Below are 12,979 nucleotides of genomic sequence, written 5' to 3' on the forward strand. Positions count from 1 at the left end.
GATCCAAAGCTTCATTATGTATAAAACTGTAGTAATAAGAATCCACATATTGCTTTTGACATACAATCAAGAGAACAAACTGTAAAATATCTACCATCAACTCAGACGTATAGTTGGAGCTCAGGAAATAAGTGTTAACAGTGTAATAACTCAAAATGTCAGTAACTAGAACTCATTATTTCAATAATTTTAGGGGTTGTATTTTTCTCCAGAATGAAACCTCTTCTTCAGATAAACTAAAAGCCGGTGACCAATGCCATCCTAAAGAAAATAATCGCACTAAGCACATTTTGTTACATGATTTTGATGCTGCTTTTAAAGGTTTGCTAAAAACTGAGAAGCATTTAAAAATTTTAATTACCATACAATTTTAATTTTAAAGTACATATACATTGTATAATGACTAAATATAGCTAATTAATGGATAGTTTGCTGCAGGGTGTTTGAACCAGCGATCCCCGCAGAGTGATGATTGGGGATGAGTAAGCCTGCCGTTCATAAACCCATGCTGCCCCCAGTACCGGGGACAATCAGACACAACGGGGAGCCTAGTCAAACAGGGACTCATTTATTGCAGGTGTTACAGAGCTTATAAAGGCACCTGGAAATCCGCCCCCCCCAGGGCGTATCTTAAGGATGGTCACAAAGCTGATCATGCACTCCTCAGCAGCGCGGAAGTATCCTTCAGACTTTTAAAACAAGTCAGGCCGTGCCCCAGTAACTTCCTCTCGGACCTCTGCAAGGTGGGGCCTTTAGGTCCCCACAGTTTGCCTCTTAGTTGGATAAGAAACTCTATACTACTCTTAGCATTTTTTAAGAGCAGAATATATTTTAGCATTTTAAAGAACAGAATGTATTATCTATAGTCACCATGTTGTCAGTCTCTTTCTTTTTGCTGTTGTTGTGAATCTCATGAACTCATTCCTCTTACCTAATGAAATTCTATGTCCTTCGATGAAATTTTCCACCCACTTACTTCCCCCATCATCACCAGTCTAGTTGCTCATCCTCTCTACTTATGTGAGTTAAGCTAATTTTTATTCTGTATGTAGGTCAAGTGATAATTATGTTTTAATATCTAGTTTTTTACTAAACACGATGTCCTCCAAGTTAATGAATTTTGTCAAAAATAAAAGCATTTCCTTCTTTTTATAATTAAATATTTAACTCTCTTTATCCATTCATCCATTAATAGACCCAGGTTGATTTCAAATATGGGCTATTGTGAACAATGTTGCAGCAAACATAAAGTAGAGACTTCCCTTCCATACATTTTTTTTTCCTTTCCTTTCAAAAATGGTTTGTGAGGAGACTTCCGTTTAATATGGCAGACTAGAAGATGTCTTAGTGTGACCTGGAAAAGAAGAAGAATCATAATTTTAGAAATTAGAATATATTCCAAGAAGAATAAGAGCTTCAAAAATGAACAAAGGCACACATATAGTGACAGAGGTGGGGAATGGGCCAGATAAGGTGACCCAGGTGCCTTAGTCACAGGGATTCATACCACACACTGGTGAATCTAGGGAATGGACCTGTGGTGACCCAGAGTATGGTGCCCAGGCACAGAAAGCCACACTAGGTGGCCGAAGTGGGGACCAACCTGGAGATGAATCAGGAGGGTACTCCAAGCCTGGCGTGGTGGTACACACCTTTAATCCTGACACTCAGGAGGCAGAGGCAGACAGATCTCTGTGAGTTCAAGGCCAGCCAGGTCTACATGGTTAGTTCCAAGTCATGGGGAGAACCTGTCTCAAAAAGACAAAAAAAGTTATTTATTATTTTTTATTTTATGAGTAAGAGTGTATTGCCTGCATGTATGTAAGTGCACCCAATGCCCAAAGAGGTCAGAAGAGGCGGTTGGATCCCCTGGAACTGGAGTCATGAGTGGTTAGGTGGCACATGGATGCTAGTAATCAAATGTGCGTCCTCTGCAAGAGCAGCCAGTGCTTTAACTGCTGAACCATCCCTCCAGTCCTTGTCGTTGTCCTTTTTTTCTGATGTTTCAATAGGTTGGTTTCGTTGGTTACCGACAATTTTGTATGTTAATTGTTAAGCTACTGTGTCTTACTTCTATCTCATCAGAATAAATCTTTATGGTTTTCCCTCACCTTTCTACACCTACAAAAATCTCCCCTTCATTTCTCCTGTCAACCAAATATGAGTCACTAATTGCACTGTTTTTTTGTTTTTTTCACTAATATGCACAATAACTAATATATTAATACACAGAGACGTGTCAAAACCCCTGTATTCTCTAAAACATTGGTACTTAAGGTGTGACTATTGTGTAGGCAACTGCTACTCTATTTTCTTTTTCTTTTTTGGGGGGGTCTTTTTGAGACAGGGTCTCCATGTAGCCCCAGCTGGCCTGGAACTCACTGTGTAGACCAGGCTGGCCTTGAAATCACAGAGATCCGTCTGCCTCTGCCTCCCGAGTGCTGAAATTAAAGGCATGCACCACAAAACTCAGCTTGTTACTCTATTTTCACTTTGTGTTGAGCCCAGAGTAGTGAATGTTTTGGTAGACAGTAACTGATTCTCACAGGAAGACTAAGTGTAGAGATCAACCCCACTGTGACTTAGTCCTCTCTTAAACATTATAGATGCCTCCACTAAAAGAGCAAACATGAATAAGAAAAAGAAAACAAATCACGAAATTGAGTCCAGATGTACAAGTTACAAAAGTAACACAACATGAAAACTCAAGACATGTCTCCTCCAAAAATTGCCAATTCTACAGTAATATCCTATAACAACAGCAATATAGATGCAACTCTAGACAAAGAATTCAAAGAAATGATTCGTAGAATTCAAAGCAGGCACAAATGTATTCTAAGGAAACACAAACAAATCAATGAAATGAGGAAGACAATTCAAAATATAAAAACAGTATGCAAGCTGGGTATGGTTGTGTCCTCCTTTAATCACAGCACTTGGGAGGCAGAGTTAGGTGGATCTCTGTGAGATTGAGGCCAAAATGGTCTACATAGAAAATGTGGTGCATTTACACAATGGAGTTCTACTCAGTGGTAAAGAAAGATGAAATCATGAAATTTGTAAGTATATGGATGGAACAAGAAACTGTTATACTAAGTGAAGTAACACAGACTCAGAAAAGCAAGCGACATATGTTTGCTCTCATCGTTGGATATCTTAGCATCAAATCCTTATAAGTAGGTATATATCCTGATGTAACTGCAGGAGCTAGGAAAATGGAGAGGAACCAGGGAGGTAAAGGGAAAGAAGACTGAGAGAGAGGAATAGTAGGAAACAGGGAAGGGGGAAATAGGTAAAATTGGTGTATGTAAATGGGAGGGGAATAGGAAGAGTTATACAAGGAACTATGGGGGCAATGGGAAAGGAAGAGCTCAAAAGAGGAGTGAACCACAGGAAACATATTATCAAAAGTGAAAGGGGAAAATGGGGGCACTTTAACTGGGCGGGGGGAGTAGGAAGGATTAGACAGGGAGAGAGGAGAGGTAAATAATGTTTTGATCGTCTGAAAAACCAGAGGGAAATATGTTAGTTCAAAAGCCTAATGAAAAATCGTGCATGCGCGCATGCACACACACACACACACACACACACACACACACACACACACACACACCCCTCAACAGAGATAACTCTTCATGTCTCTATGTGTATAACTGAAGGCTATATAAGGAACAGTGCCAGACAGGAGAAACCTCCTTGTTTTGTTGTTTGTTTGTTTGTTTGTTTGTTTGTCTGTTTCTTTGTTTGCTTTTGGAGAAGTATTTTAGTTTGATGAGGTCTCATTTGTTGACTGTTCACCTTAATTCCTGAGTACCTGATGTCCAATTTAGAAAGCCCTTTCCTACACCTGTATCTTGTAGGGTACTGCCCATTTTTTCTTCTAACAGTTTCAGAGTTTCAGGTTTCACATTGAAGTCTTTGATCCATTTGGAGTTGATGTTTGTGCAAGGTGAAAGATAAGGTCTAGTTTTATTCTTCTACAGGTGGAGATCCAGTTTTGCAGCACCATTTTTCAACCCATTTTAAAATCGAATTGTTCATTCATTTATTTTAATGGTTGTCTTTTTTTAGTTCCTTATATATTTTGAGTGCCAATTCCTCATTGCATATACCATTTGCAATTATTTTCTCCAATTCTGTAAGTAGGTTCTTAATTCTGTTGGTTATTTCCTTTGATGTACAAAAGCTATTTAATTCAATGCAACTTTATTTGTTCATTTATCAAATTCTTCCCTGTATGTTTATTGCAACTGTCAAAATTTAACTAGAGCCTCTGCTCTGTTTCATTAATTTTTTTTCAGTAATGGGAATGAAAAGGCTAGTTGAAGTCAGCTGCATTCCTAGGCACCAGTTGGAACATATTTATGTCAGTTTCGTCTGATGACAATGGCATGATCTGTGAATGATAATGTCCTTTATGATGCAGGTGCCTCCCCTGTCAGGAATCCCTTCTGAGATGTATAGACACAAACATGATGATATTTTCTAATCTAAATAGCAAGAGTGTTGATCAGTAACCCCCTTTACAAATAACTTGATCAGTAGTTGATAGTAGACATTGGTTTATACAATATGGTTTAGAATTCCCTTTCCCAGATAAGGCTAGATACATTGAACCTAAAGACAAGCTTAGAGCTAGAAAGTATAAAGAAACATGATACAGTTGAAGGCACGATCAAAAAATGGTATGAATAACTATCCCCTGTTGAACCTATCCCTCAATACAGTTACTTTCGGACTCTCATTGCTAGGCCTGCCTACTTTTTGAGTTCTATCTCAGAAACCATACATTTTTCTCTTTCCTCTCTTTCCTTCACTCTTTTCCAGACATTGGCCAAAATCTTAAGCCTGCTTCCTCTGAAACTGCAAGCATTCTTACATGCTCTGTATAGATACCTCCCCAACTCCAAGAAACTGCTCATTCTTCCATTGCAGAGTCTGCCTACATTCTTGACCTATAAAGCATATTTTTTCTTTTTTTCCAGCTTCTATTTCCACCTCCCAGCAGCTACCTAGATCTCCAGATTGCCTTTCCTGTTGTTTTGTCTCTCAGACTACAATAAAAATTTTCCTTCCAAGTTCCTTTGCAAATTTGTTTAGCTACAAGACTAAAAACCTCCCAAATCTCGTATTATGGTGCCTGCCTGGCCTGATCGGGTATCTATTTTTATCAGTATCAATTTCCCTATTCTGTTTTGTTTTTTGTGTGTGTGTATTCTTTTTTTTGGAGTTACATTTGAACTTTAAAATTGCTTTAATTTTTTCTATGAATAAAGTGATAAGCATTTTTAAATTTATTATTTTTATTTTATGTGTATGTGTTTTGCCTTAATGTGTGTTAAGTACACCCATGTTGTACAATGCCCAGGGAGGGCAGAAGAGGGTGTCAGATCCCCTGGAACTGAGGTTATGGACAGTTGTTAGCCATCATGTGGGTGCTGGAAACTGAACCCAGGTCCTCTGCAAGAGCAGCCAGTGCTCTTATCCACAGAGCCATCTCTCCAGCCACGTCATAAGTTTTCTGGTAGGAATTGCTTTGAATCTATAAGTTACTTTGGTAGCATGTTCATTTTAACAATGTTAATTCTTCTGATTCATGAACATGACATGTTTTCCAATTTTGTCTGTTGTCTTTTCTTTAGGCAGTATTTCTGTTCTCACGGTAGGGGTTGTTCAATTTCTTGATTAATTTTACTTCTATATATTTTTATTGCCATTCTTAATAGGATTGCTTTCTTAATTTCTTCTACAGCAAGTTTATTACCTGTGTATAAAATGTTGCTGTGTTTCTTCTACTGATTGTGCATCCTGCAACTTTGCTTAATTTTTTTATAAATTCTAATATTTTATGGAATATTTAGGTTTTTCTTTATATAGAATTACAAATACTGATAATTCAAAGTCACCACATCCAATTTGGATGCTGTTTATTTCTTTATTGTCCCTAATTGGAACTGAGTAATTTTATTGCTACTCTTTATATTTTGTGAAGCTTCATCTGCAAAGTTACATCATCATATGTACGATGTAGAATCCAAGAAAGTGGATGGAAACGCCTGTATCTAATTCATGGAAAAAAACCCCACAGCACTCTTCAATTTTCAGCTGACGATCAAAGAAACATTTTTTTAACAATATTTTTTTAAGGGCCAGGCATGGTGGCACACGCCTTAAGTCCCAGTACTTAGGAGGCAGAGGCAGGAGGATCTCTGTGAATTCGTGGCCAGCCTAGTCCACGTATTGAATTTTAGGCTAGCTGGGGCTATAGGGAGACCCGAGTTCCAGGCAAGCTGTTGAGAGAAACCTGTCTCAAAAAAAAATTTATTTATTTATTTTGTATATGTATGAGCGTATTGCCTGAATGTATGTAAGTGAACTCGTGTTCTGCAATGCCTACAGAGGTCAGAAGAGGGTTCTGGAACTGGAATTAATAGCCATCATGTGGGTGTTGGGAACTGTACTTAGGTCCTCTGTAAGAACAGCCAATGCTCTTAACTGCTGAGCCATCTAGCCAGCTCCCAAAGAAACATTTTAATTTTTCTCTCTAATTTTAGGGAAAAGCAAACGATAGTGTAAGCATCCAGGAAGGATAAACACTTGTATTCTTCCTTTCAGCTATCAGACTTTTGAAACAATGACTATCAAGAATTAAAATTTTCCAGAAATCCAATGCTAGGAGAAAGGAAAGACTGAAGCTCTTGTGCCAGCCATAAGAGGACCATGTATGTCTCTGAGTAAGAGATTTCATGCTTCTGACAACTTAAGTCAATATATGCGTATTTCCTACCTTTTATTTCACCTTTTGTATAAAAAATACTGTTACAGGAAAAAGGAAGATAAACTAGGAGTCTTCTTTCTGATTTGGCCAAACTGTAAATAAATTCTTTTCCTTTTAAAAAATTGGTGTCTAATTTCTTTTCAGAAGTGGATGTTTTATGAATCTAAGTCCCTATGTAACAACTTTGTTGATACAAACTCAACTTATGCTAACCAATCCTTACAGTTGGAATGCAAAAGGAATGTTAAGGGCTGCGAGCTTTTTCCTGATTCTCTGACCCTTGGGCATCAGTTGCCTGTTGCATATTGATGAATTGGTAATGGAAAAAGATGTTTGGGCCTGCCTTCATTTGTAAGAATACTCTAGTTGTTCACTTTCATAATTTGAAGAGCTCTTGGTAAGGTCACAGTCAAGACCTTGGTTTATTTTGTGCTTTTGCCACCAATTTGTAAAGAAAGTACATTTGAAATGCCCATCTTTTCTTTTCTTTTTTTTCTTTTCTTTTTTCTTTTTCTTTCCCTCCCTCCCTCCTCTCTCTCTCTCTCTCTCTCTCTCTCTCTCTCTCTCTCTCTCTCCTCACTATGTTACCCTGGCTGGCCTGGAACTTGCTGTATAGACTAGGCTTTCCCCAAACTCACTTCAGGGTGCTAGGATAAAAGGCATGCACTACTATGTTCTGCAAGTGCCTATTATTCTGAAGGCTTGTCTGAGTAATAAAAAGGCTGAATAGTTGTTTGGTTATGACAGGAAGCTTCAGAGCTACTTTTGGTTGCTTTTAAGACCTGATTTGACATTCATTTCCAGATGTAATATTTATAAATATTTAATATTTATATTTATGTTTGGTGTGTAAAAGCTATTTGAACTCATCCTGAGTTACTTTGCAGTACTAGGTGATTATGTTTGTTGTCTGTGACTTTAATAGTTATTTTGTTGCTGCTTTTATTTTTGGGTAAAGATTAATATTTTTTTTGAAAATATGCCTGGTTACACTTGAATTTGAGAGAGCTCTATTGTAATTTATGTAAACATAAAAAGTAGCTATCTTGGTGGCTCTTAGGGAGAATTCCTACTGACTAGTGCTTTTATGATCTAAGAGTGCACTCTGAATTACTATAAGTGTTTAGTATCATTTTGTGTCTATGATAATTGATTCGATTGATGCTGAATACTGATTGTAGCAATGGTCCCATTAGAGAGTCATACATATGAGGGTCTCAGACTCTAAAAAAAGAGAAAGAGAGAGAGAGATAAATGCTCCTTCTGTACCATTCTCTGTAATTCTAGGGTCTTATCAGAGGTGTTAAGAGCGTATGCCTCCTTGACATGTAATAGTCTCATAGGGAACCATATAAGAAGAAATTACCCTGTTCCTGGGTTTGAAACAACTCCAACAGTTTTTATGGGAGGTGTGCATCAGACTTGGCCACCCTGTACTTTGAGCTTCCCCACATCCCTTGGTTTGGGGGTTTCCCAAGTCCCCAAAAGTGATGATATTCAGCCCATTGGTGAGACTCAGGAAAGGAATTCCCATGAAACAGCACATACATCTATCCTAAACACTCCCTGAGCATTAATTCTTGCTTCAGCCACCAAGATGACCTTCTAAACTAAACCTCAAGCTGCTCGAAGAATTGATAGAAAATAATCAACTGTGAACCTGTAGCTGCTTCCTTTTTTAACCCATTGCATGCTAAAATTATCGTTTTTGACCTAAACACACTTTTAACACATTGCATGCCTAAATTATTATTCTGTGCCTAATTAAAAACATATGATTTGGGGACTTGCATATCATCTGTATTTTTCCCCTGGCTCTTGTAAAAAAAAAAAAAAGGTTACTCTAATACTTTATTTCAGTCAGATCTAACTGAAATATAGATATTTAAATTTTAGCTTTGAGCCTCATGGTGAAACGATTAAGATATGTGACTTTCAGACATTAATTCTAGTGGCAAAAGATTAAAAGAAATCCTTCCTTTTGATTTACAAGAAAGATAGTAAAGTAGAATAAAACATTAAAATAAAACAAAATTATCTCACTATCTCATAAATATAGTTTGAATTTAGCTATGTTTTCAAATACATGATTAATTTATACTGCTTTATGAACCTAGAAACTCTTGACGTCTTAAAACCTATTAAAAAATATGTTGGGATCTATTAACTATACTTAGTAAAACATTAAAATACTCTATTTTAGAGAAACAATAGTCATCTACATTACTTAAACTAGAATTTGTTTATATAGGACAAAATTTGTTTTCACAAATTTTATTAGGGCATAAAATTTTATATTAGCTATATAGATTTTTAACATTTTTATTTACTTTTATTTTACATGTATGAGTATTTTGCCTGGATGTATGTAAGTGCACCATATGCATGCCATACTCATGGAAGCCAGAAGAAGGCATTAGATCCCCTGGAACTGGTTATAGACAGGTGGTAGCTGCCGCGTGGAGCCTGGAAGCAAACCTGGGTCTTCTGGAAGAACAGCCAGTGCCCTTAATCACTGAGCCATCTCTCCAGCCCACAGGTATATAGATTTTGATGAAGATTTTCTTTCAAAACAGATTCTAGAAATCAAATTTTGTTTACTTATAATGAAATTTAGTCAATAAAATGATTTTTTAAAGGCTGTGAGGCATGTAAAATAATGGGTACATATGTTCATCAAAGATCTGTATATTATGGATCCTGGAGACATGGTTCAGTGGCTAAGGACATTGGTTGCTCTTGCAGAGGACCCATGTTCCATTCCCAGCACCCATGTGGTGACTAGTAGCTATCTGTAACTCCAGTGGTGCACTTACATACATGCAGGCAAAACACTCATACACATAAAAATAAATTTAAGAAAAATTTAAAAGATCTTTATGTTAGACTTTGTTTTCATTAGCCTTAGCCGTTAATGGCCATGCTGTCCCTCCAGCCCTACACTTACTTTTCATAACAGGATTATAGGCAATAGCAACATTTACAAACAGTGCAGTCAGGATCTCAGTAGGTAATTAAAAAAGGTTGTCAAAAAGGAGAGATAACTAATATCTTTAATTTAAAGAATGACTAAATTGTTTAAATAGGTGTCTATTAAATGCTTAGAAAACTTATGAACTGCTTTTTTTGCTAGGCAAACTTGCAATGAAAATTTAAAAGACAAAAATTAAAAGATTGCCCTGTGTGTAATGATACTTTAGCATGGTTTCTGGGCTTTGCACTATATGAAATACATTTATATTTTGTCAATGGATTATTTTATTATTACCATGAAAAAGTTGTCACTCTAAAATTAAATTATTGTTAACAGATAATATATTTTGTGATATGTATGAGAGTAGTTTAATATCTATTTCGGTATGAAGGTACATTATAAAACTACCATGACAAAATCAGTATGGGCCACAGAAAGTTAAGATTATATTTAGTCTCTGTGTTCAGTGAATCATGAGTAAATATTTTTGTTTGTAACAGAAAAATGACTTTATGAATTATATAATATAATACCATAATAAATAAGTCTGACAGATTTAACATGATGAAAAGGTCATTAGGATTTTCAGATAGTGTGTTTTCAACAAATATACACTGACTACATCTATAAATGGCATCCATAATTTGTCTTCAGTAAAGATATAAATTTATATGATGTTAATAAAGGAGTAAATTGTGCAAGAAAAGATTTATGTGCAATTAGGTTGAACATAACCAAACTATTGTCTATAAGTTTTTTTTCCCTTTTGGTCTTTTAAGATAAAGTGTCTATAAGGGTTTTTAATTTTTTCACTAATGTTTTATATTCAAAGCAGTTAGACCTTCTTAAAATATCAATCTATTTTCAGTAATGCTTGCCAAAAGACCAACATTAAAAGACAATAATTTAATATTCTCTGCTTCCTGTTCATTTTGTCAGACTTTTAACAGAATCAAAGTTTAATTTCTGGCTGAAATCTTTTAATCACCATTTTAGATAGGACTATCATATATGTGAGATATATTTAAACAACAAGTGATGAGTCTATTTATGGTCATTGATCCTATTTTTAAAAATTATAAAACAGTGTTTCACAATTTAAACTCATTTAAGGGATTTTCTAAGGTCAAAATTATATCCATGGTTATAGAATTTGTGCTCAATTCTCTGTTACCAATTCTTTGTTGCACTGAGGGATGTCTGTGTATACTTACTTGACTAGATAGGACTTAACATATATAACAGAATTATGAAATCTGGTGATGTGGGATATGGAGGGGTCCAGATGGGGGAGGGGTTTTAAGATGACTGAGACATTTCATACAAAATGCACAAAAATTCAATAAAAATATACATAAAAATAAAATAAATTTTTTGATGTTTGCCTGGCTCTCAAGTACTCTTTTAACTGATCATTTTATAAACAACTATTATTTTTATTATTTTTTTATGTGTATGAGTATATTGCCTGCATGTATGTAAGTGAAGCCATGTCATACAATGTTCATGGAGGTCAGAAGAGGGCGTTGATCCTCTGGAACTGGAGTTACAGACAGTTGTTAGCTGCCATGTGGGTGCTGGGAACTGAACCTGGGTCCTCTACAAGAACGGCCACTGCTTTTAACCACTGAGTCATACCTTCAGCCCCATATGAACAACTATTATTTTAAAGTTAATCTAGTGCATTCAATTTCCTGTGTGTTTGTGAATACAAATGTGTACAACTATGCATCTAAATCTTATCTAAATATTATTCGAAAGTCTCCAAAATTAAAGACGTGGAATTCTAATACATGCAAAGTGAACAAATGGTCTTTTATACAATAACTAGTATATCTGGGCTTCTAACACATAAAATAGTGAAATTGCTTTGACATTTCTGTTCCTTATAATCAGTACCATTCAGATTGACTAGGAAATCCTCCTATTTAAACCCTGGCATCCATTTATTTGGTTTGACTAGGCATTTTTTATTACTTATGTGAGATGAACTTTGCATCAGAAAATGAATCTATTTTGGGTTATTTTTATTATTCCTTAACTTTTTAAGAGGTTTAAAGTTTTAATTTTTTGCCAATGCCAAAATTTATTATTTTATCAAACAGGTTTTAAAATTTCATTTCAAAGTAGAAGTTAAATAATATATGTATATACAAATGTGGCTTCCATAGGGTTATGTGCTGTTTCTGGCTTTCTTGTATGTTGAATGAATTTATGTTCCTCAAATGATTAACCTTTCTACAATTCAAATATGTGAGAACACTTTTCCAAACTAGTGTACTCTTAACTAGAATTGTTAATGGTGGTAACCTTTTTCAATCTTTTGTTCATGTATCCCTAATTATATCATCACTATTGTTATTAAGAAAAGATAATGAGGTATGCTCAAACACTGTTTGCTCCAATCTGTTCCTCTTAATAATTAAAAAGTAATGGACTCCTAAGTATGCCAGCAAGCAAGAACATTCCACTTTATTTTTAAAATATCTTTTATTTATTCTTTTAACAGATTTTTACATTTGTTTATTTAATGGTAGTGTGTGACTATGGAAGGTAGAAGACAACTTGTAGGTTCTCTCCTTTCACCATGGGGGTTCCTGGGGTTGAACTTGAGTTGTCAGTTTTGGCAGCAAGTACCCTTATCCAATGAACCATCTTGCCAGCCCTATTTTATCTTTTATCCTTAGGAGACAAAAATTAAATGAAGATTTATTTATAAAACTAATCTATTACAAATTATGCCATTCTTTAAGGTGAAACATAAATCTAAATGTATTTCAGAGAAGAGCGTTAGGATAGCTTGACAGTTCAGACAAACTGCTTTCAGTTTTTAATTCCTCCCTTACAGATTGCTTTGTCAATTGGTAAGCTTTCTGCAAAAATCTATCCATGGTGATATTGTCTTTTTTCAGCCACAGCTCTGACCCTTCTTTAATGCATTCAACAATCAAACACATGACTCTAACAGGTGATTATTTTTCAAACTAATATTTGAAAAAATATGTGCTCTTTTTGGCTGTGTTTTCTATTTTCCTTGTAAAGCTATTTCACTGTTGCCTGTTGACATTCTGAGGAAGTACAACTTCTAACAAAACAACCTAAGAAGACTGAACTGTTGGATTTTGTCAAAGCCTCCTCTTCTGCATCTATTTAGATGACCATATGATTGCTGTCCTTCTAATCCTAGTTTCTTTAAGGTTTTTATCTTAAACGATACTGAGTTTATT

At 35.5% G+C, this 12,979-nt stretch overlaps 1 protein-coding gene across 1 annotated transcript in view; it reads right to left on the minus strand.

Annotated features, from left to right (window-relative positions):
• Positions 1-709: 709 nt before the first annotated feature.
• Klf8 (Kruppel like factor 8) overlaps positions 710-12,979 on the minus strand; it is a 257,155-nt gene continuing 244,885 nt past the window's right edge. The window contains exon 6 of the mRNA XM_029561700.1: positions 710-1,354. Within this exon, the coding sequence (XP_029417560.1) occupies positions 1,320-1,354 (35 nt within the window). The 3' untranslated portion in view covers positions 710-1,319. The remainder of the gene's footprint in view (positions 1,355-12,979) is intronic.

This window comes from Nannospalax galili, unplaced genomic scaffold (genome assembly GCF_000622305.1).
Source record: "Nannospalax galili isolate Female #2095 unplaced genomic scaffold, S.galili_v1.0 scaffold994, whole genome shotgun sequence".
Taxonomy (NCBI): domain Eukaryota; kingdom Metazoa; phylum Chordata; class Mammalia; order Rodentia; family Spalacidae; genus Nannospalax; species Nannospalax galili.